The 15,518-nt window shown below is 45.3% G+C and overlaps 1 protein-coding gene across 1 annotated transcript; it reads left to right on the top strand.

Annotated features, from left to right (window-relative positions):
* Positions 1–107: 107 nt before the first annotated feature.
* ANGEL1 (angel homolog 1) lies at positions 108–15,432 on the top strand. Its single transcript, XM_058027283.1, has 10 exons — positions 108–191; positions 1,877–2,476; positions 2,992–3,218; positions 3,787–3,856; positions 4,250–4,683; positions 5,353–5,479; positions 6,330–6,440; positions 7,613–7,682; positions 8,099–8,256; positions 9,094–15,432. The coding sequence occupies exons 1-10, from the start codon at positions 128–130 to the stop codon at positions 9,261–9,263; spliced, it is 2,031 nt and encodes a 676-aa protein (XP_057883266.1). The 5' UTR covers positions 108–127; the 3' UTR covers positions 9,264–15,432.
* Positions 15,433–15,518: the final 86 nt, after the last annotated feature.

Genomic DNA, 15,518 nt, shown 5'->3' with positions numbered 1-15,518 from the left:
GGGCCTGACGCGGTGAGTGCCCGGGCACGCCGGGCGCCGGCGAGCCCGCGCCGTGAGGCCGTAGCTGAGGCGGGGCCGGCGCGGCGGCGGGGCCGGGCTGGGGGCGGTGGAGGCCGGGCCGGGCGGCATGATCGGCACCGTGCTCTGCTACGTGCTGCTGCCGGCGGCGCGGCTCCTCCAGGCCCTCCGAGGTAACCCGGCCCCGGGCGGGCGGCGGCGGGGGCAGGGGGAGCTGCCGGGGGTGGCCCGGAGGGGCGGGGATGTCCCTCGCCGTCCCCCGCCCCGGCCTGAGGGGGTGCGGCCCGGCGGCCGGGTCGGCGCAGCTGTCCCGGAGCTCCCCAGGCCCCGGCCCTAGGCAGATGGGGCGTGGGGCTGCCGGGCCGGGCCGGGCCGGGGCTGCTGGCCCCGGGCAGCGCGGGGAGCGGCGTGTGTGGAGGGAACAGCTGCCGGCTGTTGTGCTGCAGAGGCAGAGTGCGCTTTGCGCAGGGGCTCCAGCTCCTGCCGCCAACCTGCTCTCCAGGCTGGGGGAGATACTTGGAGATGGGCAGCTCAGATATCTGTGATCCCCCAAGGACCTGCGGGTGACTTCGTGGATGGACTTATGTTTCGTGTGCATCGCTATTTCACTTAGTTTCCCTAGATCCTGCTGCTACTTTACAGTCCCTGATTACTGAGCTCATGTAAAGCCACCTTCCAGCCTGAAACTGTCCCTGGGCCTGTAGCAACTACTGGACTGGCATGCTGTCTTTTTTCACAGTGAGCAGCAAGCTGACTCCTCTCAAATTCAGCTCCTATTGTGTATTAACAGGCTTTTGCAGGCACTCATCGTGCCTGGTCAGGGGCGTGTGGGAACATTACCTTGGTGTGTTGGTGTTTCTGACTTTAATGAACTTAATTACAAACCGACAGAGAGGAGTATGGTTCTTAAAGCTCCATTTCTGACACATACAGAAAACTTTGACAGAAAAGATATAGTAAAACTATACATGAATGTTGCTGACTCCTCTATGTTACTGCTCTGGCTGACTGACAGGGATGCAGAGAAAAAAGGGATGCAGAGAAAAAAGTGATTTGTAATCAACAGTAATTGCTAGTTAACAGTAGGGACAAGTGTCTGTGCAGAATTCATAGCGAAGCGTAAATGCCGTCTCTTGTATAGATGCAAGTGAAAAGAATGTCTGTCTTTTTCTACTTTACCGCACAAATATTACTGTGTTCAATGTTACATTAAAAACAGTTTAAAATGGTTTTATTTTTTTGCCACATGTCAGTCATCAGGTGATCTGTAATGAGGATTTCTTCTGTGCATATACTCTCTCTAATGAGGCATATGTTGGTCCCTATGTGTCTTCATTTTTCATCTCTTAGTAACAGAATGGTTTTTCTTCTACAATGCATTCTTGTGATGTATTTTACTCTCTTAGCTGACTGCTATTTCTTGCTCAGTCCCTGGAAAGAAACTTGCTCCAAAAGATGGTCTCCAAGACCTTAGCTTTTTAGCCCATGCACGATCAACTAACTTTTAGAGACTGCCTTTACATATGTTGCTGAGAGCTGATATTTCCACAAGGCCTTTCAGCTTGGCTGACTCTCTGTGCTGCTGCATGAGTTAGAATTTCATTCTCTAGATTTGATAAAGCCATTGCTGTTGTGTGCAGTTTCAGTGGCTTGGACTAATATGACTGGATTTGGACTGGAGGACGCAGGGGAAGTTATTTAGACTGTAACTGTTTTCCCTCAGAGAAATAATTTGTTTGGATTACTATACTGAATGGTTTTATTGCACAGAGTTACAGCAAATGCGTTGGAATAAGAAAAATAATGAGTAAGAAAGCATTTCTGGCTGTTTGATTTTGATTTTGTTTTTAAATGACAGATGCTTTCTTTACCTATCGAAAGAATGTGCTTCTGGCGAAGAGCCCGTCCACCCAGATAGAAGGTGTCTTTGCTGCAGCCAGAGGAAGATCAGTTCCAGAAGAGCAAGAAGCTCTTCTCCAGCAGTGGCTGGAGGAAGGAGCAGGGAATTTGCCAGCCAGTGAGAGTGTTCCAACAGTGAGGAAAGTATCAGTTACACTCACTAGTGACTGGTTAGAAGGTTCAGAGCTATTGATGACCAGCCTCAGTGACCTGAATACGTCTCTGGAACTCACCCAGTGTGCTGATCAGCAGCACTTGGAGCTAAATGCCTTGGCTTCTTCAGAGCTGCAAGATCATGCAGTGGCTGAACTGGCCAGATTACCATCAGAGGAAACAGTGACTGTAGCAGGCAGTGCCCCTTGGGCAGCTGTGGTCCCACAGACAGATCACCAGACAGCTGGCTGTGCTGGTATCAACGTGGAGGTGCTGAATGATGACCCAGCTGTGCTGGCCTGGAGTTTAGCATGTGATGCAGAGGCAGTGCCACCAGTGCTCCCAGCCCAGCCCATTCAGGAAGCGGTGCCATTTTATCCTGTCTCATCGGAGGTGCCCTATCATGGTCAGTGATGGCTCTGAATCTAATGTTTAGTTTGGGTTTGGCTTTTGTAGTGAATGTGGTCAGGTTATTGTGTTTGGGCTTGCTGTCAGCAAGACATTGATTGCCCCTGCAGAGTTGACAGGATCTGCTAGTGAAAACTGTAAAGTGAGTTTTTGCTGAGGAGGGGCTGGTCACAGCTAGTGGTTTCTGTGCTGTGAGACTGTCTGGTCTGAGTATCAATATATGTTCCTTACTGTTCTCAAATGCTGGCTTTGTACTCTAGGAAGCACTGAAAAGTGGGTCTGGTGTTTCAGTATGCTTGACTCTGGTCATGTGTTATGCCATCCCTACAGACAACTATCCATAGATATCCAGAAAGAGCACCTGAAAACCAGAGTGGGTGTGGGTTTGCTCAGAGGCTAGAGTGCCCTAGCTTGGGGAATGAGAATGGCTGTTCTGTGGGTCCCAGGGGAACCAAAGTATCAGCAAGGTACCTAGTGCCGCTGTAACTTTGCTTTTTTGTCTCTTGCATATAGAGATCTTATGGAGAGACTGGGAGGATCTTTCTGTCCAGCCCTGTGTCTTAGAGCAGGTCTCCAAAAACACTCCCCTGTTTGAATTTCGAGTCATGTCTTACAACATCCTTGCCCAGGACCTGGTGGAGCAGGGCCTTGATCTCTATGTACACTGTCATCCAGACATCCTGAACTGGAACTACCGCCTTCCAAACCTTTTGCAGGAGATCCAGCATTGGGATCCTGATGTAAGTATGACTAAGCCCTCTCTACATCAGTGTCACCAGAATTCGAATTCCTTGTTTGATCTAACAGTATTAAGAAAAGAAAAAGATGGGGGCAAGTCCTAGGAAGATACTGCCTGCTTGGTAACTGGACACTGATTGGTCTGAGAGTGTGGACTTTCACAGACCATGTTTTTGGTGTCTGTCTTGCTTTGGTTGTAGAAACTAGTCATACTTTGATAGCAGGGCTTAACTTTTATAAACACCAGAAGTAGAGGAAGAAAGACCTGTCTTCTAAGGCAGTACAGGAGGAGAAGTCTGCATAGAAGAGGACTCCATGAATTTCTTATTCTTTGAGTCCTCTTTGTGGGATGAAGGATCTTTTATCTCATTGCTGGAAAACTGAATGATGTGCTACTGTGACCCAGAAAGTTAGTGCTTTTCATCTGGAAAGTACGGGACAGAGTTGCAGTGATGACATTTCTGTTTGGAGGGTTGGTGTGTGAATGCACTTTTCCACTTTCTTCCTTCCCCAAAACAAGGTAACTAGCGAATACTTGTGGAGCAAGTGAGGTCTCTGCCTTCCTTCCAGGTTCTGTGTCTCCAGGAGGTGCAAGAGAACCATTACTGGGAGCAACTGGAACCAACATTCAAGGAGATGGGTATGTCCTGCTTTTGTGGGTCTGTACATCCAGCTCATGGGACTGGCCAAGCAGTGCTTCCTGCTTAACATCTTCAAAGCACTCAGTTTCAAGAGACCTCTTCCTGTTTGCAGGTGGCTGCTGGCCCTACTTCTGAACTATCTGCCTAGACCTTTATCCTTTCTTTTGCAATTGATGTCTCTGAGTTGAAATATCAGAATAACAAAACAGAGGGCCCTAGAAGGACAAGGAGCGAGGAAATACCTCCAATAATTAATAAATAAAGGGTGGTTATTGGAAAAGAATTGGGTATATTGCTGTACCCCAATGTAGTAGGAACCTTTTCTATACAGACTTGCTGAGCCTGAGGTAGTGACTGGATAAACCTTTTAATAGGTGCTGGTTTCTTTTCAGGCTTTGCTTGCTTCTATAAACGGAGAACCGGGACGAAGACAGATGGATGTGCAGTGTGCTATAAGCGCAGCAGGTTCCAGCTGATCAGTCTCAGCCCCATAGAATACTTCCGGCCTGGCCTGGACATCCTCAACCGGGATAATGTGGGCTTGGTGCTGCTGCTGCAGCCTCTGCTCCCAGAAGGTCTAGGTCTGAATGCAGTCAGTCCTCTGTGTGTGGCCAACACTCATGTGTTGTTCAATCCGCGTCGAGGAGATATCAAACTGGCCCAAGTGGCATTGCTGCTAGCAGAGATTGACAAAATTGCAAGAACTACTGAAGGCAGCTACTATCCTGTCATCTTGTGCGGAGACCTGAACTCTGTACCTGATTCTCCACTCTACAAATTCATCCGGAATGGTGAACTTTCCTACCATGGGATGCCAGCCTGGAAGGTAGTTGCCAGCCAGAATTGGGATTGGATAGCTCTTTATTGTCTGCTGCTAGAGAAATGCATGGCTGCATTCTTCCTCTTGTGAGGAAATAGTCTTAATACTGAATAAAGTGATTCAGCAGTCTTCCCTAGTGTCTCCAGTGCTGCAGGGGAAAGAAGCAGACAAGTGCGTGCATGTTGTTTCCATCACTGCTCTTCTGGTTTCTCTTGGGGCACACTTGTGATAATAGATCACGTAATATCAAATATTTTTTTTCCTTTCCTATGGAATTTTTGTGCCTGTGTGACTGGAAGTGTAGGGAAATGCAACTCCACCAAGACTTACTGAAATTTTTTGTGGACATTTGTTCAAAAAAAGTTCGAAGTGGATCTCTTGTGATTGTCTTACTGTGTGTCTGTGATCAAATATATGGTTGTCATTCAAGCTAAATCATCACTTCAATAAGATACCTGTAAAGTATCTTGTCAGGTGACTTTTAGCTAATTATATCTGTCCCCTACAGCTGAAGGTTTACTATAGCTTTACCATACTCTGAATAGCTTAGCTCATGCCTTTCTAAGAGGGCATTCTCCTGTCTTGTTCTGGCAAATGTATATATGTATATTGTCTATAGCTTGCAATCTGCTCTCTGTCCCTGATGGTTGCTCTCATTTCCTGGCCTTCTTGCAGGTGTCTGGTCAGGAAGACTTTTCCCAGCAATTGTATTCACGGAAGCTGCTGGCCCCACTGTGGCCAAGCTCACTGGGTGTAACAGACAAGTGCCAGTATGTCACTCTGTGCCAGCCAAAGAAACCTGGTGAGCTCCAGTATTCACTGACAATATGAGTTTGCTGAGGATGGGCAGTTTGTGGGCCTTGCTGTCTCTCTGAGGAGCTTGGGCATGTGCTGCATGGAACTTGACAAAGATTCTCTCCTTCTACTTTGTATATGAGTTAAATACATTTTTTTCCAGAACCTATTGGATTTCTGCCATTTTCTTTCTCTAGTGAGGAGCAGAATGTTCCTCTGCCAGTAACACTTGCTCTATGTCTCTTTCATATTCCCAGACTTACACTTCTGTGCAGTTGTAAACTATGTTCAGCAGGCATTGCTTTAATCTCCGGGTGTTTGGGGTGTGGTTTTGGATAGTATTTGCAAACCACTGTAAAGAAATCATTCCTAAGATCCAGTTACAATCGTGTCTCTTCTCTGCATCCATTGAGAGGACTAAAAAAATGGAGCCCACACAAAATAGCTTTTGTTAAAATCTTGAATATAGAACTTGTATTCACCCTGATCTCCAGAAATGTTTTTCTCAGCAGACATTTCCTGGAGTTGCGCTAACTGATCTGCTTGAAAGTCCCTTGAACTTTTGGTGTCTCAGAGAGGACATTCTTACTTTGTGCTGACAATGACTGTTGCATCTGAGGGATAGGAATAGATGTGCTCTGTTCTTCTACTTTTACACATCTGTTCTACATGTAGGTTGTCAGGTGATAACCTGATACCATTCTAGTCTCATGGTATCAGAGTGCTTGGGAACAAAAGCCTCTCTCAAACTAAAGAGCTCTAAGAGGCCCAAAGGTCTGAAATACAGGTGGTCACACCCTGGAGGTGTGACTTTGCTGCAGTTACTTTCTTCTTTTAATTGGTGCTTTTCTCTGCAGGGAGACGTGAATACAGCCGGGACTTCCTGCTGCAGTTCCGCTTTTGCGATGCTGCCTGTGAGCGACCGCCACAGCTGGTCCTCCTGGAAGGTGTGACAGATGCTAAACCAGGTATTGACGGGAGACTTTGCAGCTTGTCACTCTCCTCGCTCAGTGGAGCCTCTCTTCTGAGGACAGACTGAGAGAGAGAAGGCTGGAGAAGAGAAGGCTCCACTGAGGCCTCATTGTGGCCTTCCAGTACTAAAAGTGGGCTTATAAAAAATGAAGGAGAGTGACTATTTACACAAGCATATAATGATGGGACAAGGGGAATGGTTTTAAACTTCCTAAAATACTTTACATAGAGGGTAGTAAGGCATTGGGCCAGGTTGCCCTGAGAAGTTGTGGATGCCACAGCCCTGGAAAATGTTCAAGGCCAGGTTGTATGGGGCCCTGGGCAGCCTGATATAGTGGGTGACATCCTTGCCCATGGGATGGAGGGATGGAACTAGATATCTTTAAGACCTCTTCCAGCCCAGGCCATTCTGTAACTGTATGATTCTATGATTTCAAGGTAAACATGAGATGGAGGTAATGCCTGGAGAGGAAAGGGAAAGGCAGAAGAGTGCCTTCTGTGACCATGATTAGATTTCATGAGAGCTCAGAGGAGTACACTTTCCTCCCTCATACACACTGACTGTGTTGTTTGAGATGCACTGATATTCAGCTTCTTGAAGCTCTTTCCTCTAAACTTCTTTTAAGCTGAAACAGATATGTATATTTCTTTTTTCTGCTTCAAGACTTTGGTGGCAGCGAACAACCTGAAGACTGTAATGATACATGGTGGTCCCAATATAGATGTCTGGGGAAGCTGGTACCCAGTAGACATTCCTGCACCTCTGGGCCTTGTGGCATGGCTGGTTCTGCTTTCTCCTTTTCTTTTCTGCCTTTCTAGACACCGTTTGAGTAAGCTGTAGGCTAAGACAAGCAAACTTTCTTTTGAGAGCAAATGTTGAAATACCCTGGACTTTGGTAATATTGAATGCTTTAAGGACATGTCCTCAGCAGGACAGAATATGAGTTCCCAGTTTTTTGCACTGATCTGCTCTAGAGATGCTCCTGTTAGTCTTACAGCTTGTGTTTTCTTTGGATATTTTTCTTTATGATATTCATGACTCGAAGCTATCTGCTCTTCTTGGGCAAAAAGATTCATTTGGTTTCAGGAGAAGCTTCTCAGACTTGGGATGAGCAGCTTGTTCTGGGATCTGTGTAGGTCTGGCTGGAATCTCTTTGCTCCTTTGCAGACCGCCCTGCACACTGGCCCAAGCCTGCTGCCATGGTGAAAGACCCTGATCCTCAGCCATTCGTCCCAAGGTAACTTGGTGCACCTTCAATGGCCACAGTCTTCAAACTCAGCCTTGTTTTCCTGAAAATCTGACTGAAGGAAAGACTGAAGTAAATGTGAGAGTGAAAGAGGGTAAGGAGGGCTATCTGGAAGAGTTAGGTCCACCCAGGATTGTCCCAGCAGCAGGATGCTGTTCTGTCAGCATTATGTTGGTGAGATTGAGAATGAAGGGCATAGGCATATACAGGACTGGGTATTGAAGGCAAAGGAAATTCAGAGTCTGTCTTGCTTTGGTGTAAGTGGAGCGAATAGTTCCGAAAGATTTTATGTGCTCATAAAGTAGGAGTAGTTCAGACAGTTGCATCAGCAAGGGAACATTCAGCTGTGACTGCAGTACCAAAAAGGCATAATTCTCTTTCCTTTCTTGGTGGCTGTTTGTGTGCAGGTGTTCAGGTGTTATCCAGCATGGCCTCAACCTGACCTCTGTCTACAGCCACTTCTTGCCACAGAGGGGACGCCCAGAGGTCACAACAATGCCCATGGGGCTTGGAGCCACTGTTGATTACATTTTCTACTCAGCAGAGCCTGTGGAGAACAAGGCGGGTGAGTGTGGCAGTGCAGGGCTTATCCCTGTGACATTGGAAGAGGCCTGTGAGACAGGCCAGATGGGCAGTGCATTTCATTAGCTGCTGGATCTACAGGATCTGTCTTTGAAATAATACACAAGGTGGAAGTAACATTTGCTCATGTACCATGAGAAGACACTGTTTATCTTTGCTGTGGAAATAATGAGGCTGCTTACGTTCATGTAGACTTCTGAGGAAGCTAGAACAGAATAGATTCTTTTCTTCTGCATAAATATCTTACCTGTGCTCCTGATAACAGGCAGTGCTGGGTCCTGAGTTCAAGGCTTGGACTTCTGGTCACTCTGAGACCACATGCTTGCTGTTCTTGGAAGGAGATGACTTCGGTTCTTTTCCAGTGGCACCTTCTCTCTGCTGCCTGAAACAGGAATTCTGTTCATGAACAACTGCATGTAAATGCATCCAGGAACTCTCTTGGAGCTGATTTGGGTCATGTCAGAATCAAGTTTGGGGAACCAATTAGGAAGGAAGAGATTAATTCCTCCTCAGGGGAGAATCTGAAGCTATTGCTAGGCCACAGATCAAGAAAGGAACTTCTCATGTAAGCAACTACCTGGTGAATTTAGTGTATTCTTGCTTCCTATGCCTGCAAGTATATGAAACCATGAACAGCAGTATTGTAGGGTGCACCCTGCTTTCACATCTAGGCTCAAGGGTGCATGTAGTATTTGTGCAGGCAGTCTTCGTTTATCAGGGAAAGAACAGGAGAGGATTGACAAGCATCCCTCTGTGAGTGTGTAGAGTTAATCTGTGGTGCCAGTCTCTGGTTGATGTTTCTTCCCATTTTCTTTGTCAGGTCGCAGGCTGTACAAGGATGGAGCCCTGAAGCTGCTTGGCCGTCTTTCTCTTCTCTCTGAAGATGTCCTCTTGATGGCAAATGGCTTACCAAATCCTTTTTGTTCATCTGATCATCTCTGCCTGCTGGCTAGCTTTGGCTTGGAGATCTCCAGCCTCAGAGAGAGTTAGTGTTGGTTCCCTTTCCCTAAAGAAAAGTTGTTCTGAATACAGCAGCCGAGACTCTGGATTGCACAACCTGCTTGCAAGAAAACCCTTTTCCTTGTCATGCCCTAAAAGTCCTTTTCTCCCCTCACACCCTCACTAAATGCAGGGATGGGGGAGTTGGAGCACTTTTTGCATTGGTATTTTCTGCATCTCTGCAAACCTGAGCTGTGTTCCCAGTGGGCTGATAGGTGTATTCAGGCATTGGCATCTCTTTAAGAGATCCGTGTTCCACTGCCTTGGTTAGCAGGTGTTTTTGTGCTGCAGGAACCAACATAATGCCCATGGTTATTTGTCCCTGTGTAAGATATTCAAGGAGCTGGAAAAGAGAGGAGCAATGCTATCTGCTTTTGGTCAGTTTAATTGCTACCAAGGAGCATGGACTGTATATGCCAATACTCTTTTACACCAAAACAAGTTCTTTTCATTCTTTTAATTTCTCAGTAATAGTTCAGTACTTTCAGGGCTAGTTGTTGTGTTGCCTTTTAGATTGGATCTGCTAACTGCTTAGAAATGTCTTTTACTTAATAATCTGTAAGGGCTGGCTTGCTGACAGAAGGGTTTGTGTGGTGTAACAGTTTCTACAAGAAATTGCTTGCTGTGACTAATGGACCAGGGAATGGGATTGCCAGGAATGGAACCAGGGGTTCTACAGAGCCACTCACAGCAGCTCTAGAGCTGCAGCAAAAGCCTAGAAGCCTTGGGAAAGGCTTCCTTCCTTTCTAGCAGTCTCAGAATGATACCTAATATGTCATTTTTAGCAAACATATTTAGGACCCTCACAGTGAATGTCCTGTGGAAAAAATTACCCTGTAAGGCATGATTACCCCAGAAGGCTATAACTCTGGTTGTCCCAAAAGAGAGATGAAGATGGAAAGCATGTGAGAGTCAGCAGAGCCATCATATGGAAGAGCTGGTCTTGTCACTTGCCCTGTTCTTTGTGCACTCCCTATTGCAGTCAGCCTGCCCAGGGGTCAATAGCCAACCTTCAGTATCCATCTCCTGTGCCAGACTGAAGTCCATGCTGCATCCTTCTGCACCCAGCCATGTTTAGGTGTAGATAGAACCCTTAGGATCAACTCCTGACTCTTGACATGTGTTGGGAGGACAGGGAGGGCTGTGTAACTTGGAGGCAGACTGCAGTCACTTGGATCCCAGTGTACCTTTTGTCCAGTACAAAAGCTGTACCTGTTCCTAGAGTAAATTCCCCAGTTCAACCTGACATTTGGTGCTCAGTTTTTCCCTAAAAGATGAAACCAGTCTTGGCAGAGACCAATATTGGCAGAAACATGAATCCTCTGTTCACAAACAAGGCAGGAAATCCGGTCCCACCTCAGGTTTTTGCAGGAAGGTACGGGAGACTTAAAACATTGTTTGTTCTTCATGCTCTATATTGAGGGACTTTGATATTTTAAATGTTACTTTCCTGATTGAAAAATAAATTACTGTAATCTAAGAAAATACCACAAAGTAACTGTGGCACCTTGTATTTCTGGCTGCTGAACCTCTGAAGACTTTCTGGACAAGGTTTTGCTGGCTGCAAGGTGAAATAGGGCAAATTGGCTACACAAGAAAGTAATGAGGGTTGAAGAGAGGGAAGCAATGAGCCTAATTTAATCTCCCAAGACATCCCTAAATCCCAGAGGTGGCTTCTTTGGCATTGGGCTTGTCTTGCTCCCTCCATCCCCTATCTCCTCCCCCCACCCCTGAAAGATTTGCATTCAGGAACCCTTGCCCTCCTCCCTAAGAAAGGAATACTGCTGATCTTTTACAGCTCACTTCTGTAAACTACAAAAACAAGGTGTGTGTGGGGGTAGGGAGTTATGTTCTGTGCCCTTGTGAGCATGTAGGGACTGCATATTGCCCTCTTGCCCCGCCAGATGGTGTGGTATTTGGTGATGCGTGGATGGCTTTTGCTACCATTTGTGAGTTTCTGTAAGTGAACAGCAGTCTTGGGGGGGGGTGTGAATAATTTTGCCCTTAGGTAATAGATTTGGCATGGCACTGGCACATGGGGGGAGGGATGGATGCAGAGATACACATTTATATGATTATGTTTGTCTCACAGTTTGAATGATTTCTGCAAGTACTCTTACTCTGATTTTGTAAGCAGTTGTATTTATAAAGGGAGGGAAGGAAAGGGTGAACTGACAGCTTTGTTTTCTATCTGGCTCAAAAAGGTTGCCAGAAGGCAGCCTGGTTGCACATGACTCCTTCCTGCTGTTAACATTGTAATAGGAACCTTAGAAGACACTAAAGGTTTAACAGCAACCAACAAAAGCACCACAAAAAATTTTGTGACACATAGTGTTGGCACTTAGAACTTTAGCTATCCTGAGTCTGAGGTCAGTTGGTGAGGAGGGGTGTGTGTGTGTATGTATGAAAGCTGCCCATAAGAGAGCCAGACTCAGCTCCAGCTCTCATGAGACCCATGAGGTGTGCACCATGCACCAGCAGATGAACTGGTTGTGCCTGTACTGCCTGAAGCACCCTGCCAGTCCTGTGATACAACTCAGGTGGAGAACCTGTGTTCCAGTATCACAGGTGCTCTTTCCATTTTATATAAACCAAAACCTTGTATTGTGGGCAAATTGCATGGAAGCGTCTCAGGGAGCTTTTAAGGTTCCAGCTATATTTTGCTGGAAAATCTAATGTTGCACGGGTCAAACTAATGCTTTCTCTTTCCATGCATGAAATAATGTGGTATGCACTTGGAATTGTTAAGTTTTTGAATGCTGGATATGAAGTCGTGCGGAGAAACCCCAGGACAATGCCTACAAGTCCCCTTATTCTTCTTTCTGGAGGTTATGGTGTTCCCAGGGTGACTTGCAGCTCTCAAAGCCCTGGCTTACTCATGCTTTGTTGGGCACTCATAGCTGAAACTGTGGCAGAAATGCAGGACCATGGCTAGTGACTGTATGGAGACACAAAGGCAGAGTTGAAAACTTGATCTCTGTGTTTATTTTGACCACTGTCACAGGAGCTCTGGTATGGACTCTTATGGAGGTGGTCTGTTTCAGGAAAATAAAAACCCCTGTGTTCTAGAGCAATTTGGAGTTAATACCAAATGGATCTAGAGACCTGTGAGTACCTCTTGACTATGTGGGATTATAGGAGAGGTTTGGAAGTGGGGTTGGTAGAAAGCTCCTAACTGTAAAATTGCAACCAGCATATAGTTGTTGGGAGAAAAATAATGTGTTTTGTGATGCTTAAAGGATAGTACCCACACATACAATCAGAGCCTGTGGTAATGAGCATTGTAGTGGGATCCAGAACTGAGATTCCAGATGTAGCTCTTAAAACTGTTTCTGGACCTAAATGCATGATGAGTTTTCATTAACACAACTTTCTGATGAATTACAGAGGGATCTGTAAATGGTTATGAAAGTAGAGCAGCAGTATCTGCAATGCTCAGAAAGGGAAGGTGTCACAGAGGTAATTACCAGCTACATGACCTTAGTAGTGATGTAGAGTTCAGGGAGACTGGTGCTTAGGGGAAGTGATGCCAGAGACTGCTGGCAGTGTGTGTACATTCCCTCTTAGCAGCCTCCTAAGCTGCTGGAGCATGCAGCTGTTAAGACAATCAAGTATTTGGCTAAGTATCTTTACTAAAAAACTGTTTAATTTGCACCACAGCTGCTAGGCTGTATTTAGTTATTCTATTTAGATAGAAGTTGGACTTCCTTCATTTTCTCAGTTTTAAGTTCATTGCTCCAGGAGGATGCCCTTCATAATCCGTTTTCCCAATTACATGAGATGGGAGGAGTGGTAAACAATATAATTGCTCTATCTTCTTTCCTCTTTGTAATAAATGAAACTTGGCTGCTGTTTGAGGTCTTCTTTCTCCATGCCTTTTTCTTATGAGCTATATCTCTAGCAGCTGTTTTCCCATGACTACTCTATCCAGTTATCTTTCTGAGTTAGTTACTGATGTTTATTTTTTCTGCAGCTGTATTTCTTCAGTTAAAAGTCATGGGTGCAATTCTCTAGGGCTAAGTGTTATTATAAATGCAACATATACATGGTGTCAAGATGTAAGATAGTGGGTTTCCTCACCTCTGAAAAATTAAGTGGGAGGATTGGGAGTTCTGAAACCAACACATAGATGGGAGTAACACTTGTTATATAAAACAACAAAACCGGAGTTTGAGATTTATTGTTAGTGCTCTGTACGCCACCTGCTTTGTGGAGGCAGAGCTCTGAAATATACTTGACCTTAGTTTGTCTGCTCTGAGGAGTCTCCAGGAGGTCGGAAGTTCAGCATCTCAGCGGATCAAGGTATGATCCTGCTCCTAACGATGTGTTGGTGATGGTGTTGGCAAACAGTCTGCAAAGCAGGGTGTTGCTGCAGTCCAGTAACTGCTCCCAATGCCACCACCTCGGTATTGAACATTCAGTGGATGTACTGTTTAGATACTTGCAGACATATCCATGGGTCATCCAGATGAACCCTTTTGTTGCTTACCTCCAGGGGGAGCACACAAGCCTCAGTGGGATACCATCTCCTTTCAGGCTTCCTGTTGTGCGGACTGATGGAATTGCTGGCTGTGACCTGCTTCTTACCAGACTCTAGCTGCCTGGGCTGTAGTGCTTCCCGTAGCACTGTCATGTTGAAATGCACAAGCTGAATTGAATATTCTCCATTGTGTTTCTAACTATGATACTGAGTTTCTGAAGAGAACTCACCTGTTACAACAATAACCAGGATGACAGATTAAACAGCTGGCATGCCTCTAACTCCTTTTGTCAGCTGTAAATGTTTGGCATCTCCTGTCAAGGCAAGTTGACCTCCTGCTTCCACTGAAAATGTCATTCTAGTCTTGAAGATATTTTTCTTTTTATTTATTTAAAAATTTATTTATTTTCTTTCAGATTTAGACTGTACATTTTGTACTCTTGTATAATAGCTGGAATATTTTTTAAAACTTTGATAAGACAAACACAGCAGCTTTCAAGGTCCAAGTCTGGCAGATGGGAGGACTAAGCTAGACACTGGCTTATGCTACAACAAGAGATGTATTTGTTCCATCCAGTATTTAATTTCTATACACCAGAAAAAGAACAAAAAAAACCCCCACCAAACCAAAGACCAAAAAACCACCAAAAAACAAAACCCCAAAAAACCCTTGGCTTCAAACCTTAGCAATTTTATTCAGTTTTTTGTTATTTTCTTTCTGGATGCAAAGCCTTATATTTATTCTATATATTTACTTATTGGCCAGTGCCTGGAGCTGCTCTTGAACTGGGAGTAGATGAATGCAGTATTTATTCTATAGTTATTTCTCTCCTCCTTTCCTCCCTTAAAATGAGGTTAGAGAGAAGATAGCACTCCCTCTTTGCCAAAATAAAAATATAATCCAGGAAAACAAACCTGGTTAACTTAATTCTGTAATGGCCTGCTATCCACAGCATGTCATATGCCTTTGCCTGTCATAATCCTGCAGTTGCTGCATGAATGGTGCTCTTAAGGCTCAGTCTCACTCTCTCATGAATGAATTTCTGTGTGCTTTTAGACATGTGAGAACCTTAAGTCTTGGGCCTCTCAGTGTAAAAACTGACAGGGTGTGGGTTTTTTGTTTCTTGGGGTTTATAATTTATTTTCTGCTTCAACATATTGTTTATCCTTCCCACAATGAAGATTTTCCACTTAAGGTCCAAGCAGCATAATCTCTAACTTACTTTAAAACTGCAGGAACAACCAGTCACAGGGGAAAAGCCTGATGTAAGAGGGAGCAGAAGGTCTGTGGCTGCTTCACTGTTCTCACTCCACCCTGATCTATACATCCATAGGGGATATAGGAGTTACCTGATTTAAACCAAAATCTGTAAGGCATGGAGCAGAGGGTGTTTTCAAGCAAACATCTGAAGTAGATGCTTAGAACTGTGCAATTGCTTTCCCTCAGGGCAGAAGCAGTTCATATAATTGACTTGGCTAAGATGGACTATTGCATGTGCCTTTCTCTTTGGAATAACAGGTCAGAGAATGCTTATTCCTTTCCTATACACACTGTAGGCTTGCCTACATACTGGCCCTGGTCCCAGCTCTTACTCATTTCCCCAGAGAGAAGGGCTATGTTATGCCTGAAAGATGATAGCCTGAATAAAGTTGGATCCCCTTGCTGGGGATCCTTGCACTGAATCTTGCAGCTGACTGTCCTTTATTAACCCAGCATTTGTCTTGAGCAGTCCTGGTGAGGTCATTAGTCTGGAAGGTCGCTAAGC

This window comes from Melospiza georgiana, chromosome 6 (genome assembly GCF_028018845.1).
Source record: "Melospiza georgiana isolate bMelGeo1 chromosome 6, bMelGeo1.pri, whole genome shotgun sequence".
In the NCBI taxonomy this organism is placed as follows: Eukaryota; Metazoa; Chordata; class Aves; order Passeriformes; family Passerellidae; genus Melospiza; species Melospiza georgiana.
Note: the sequence above shows the minus strand (reverse complement) of the source record. Positions and strands in the feature narration are given on the sequence as shown.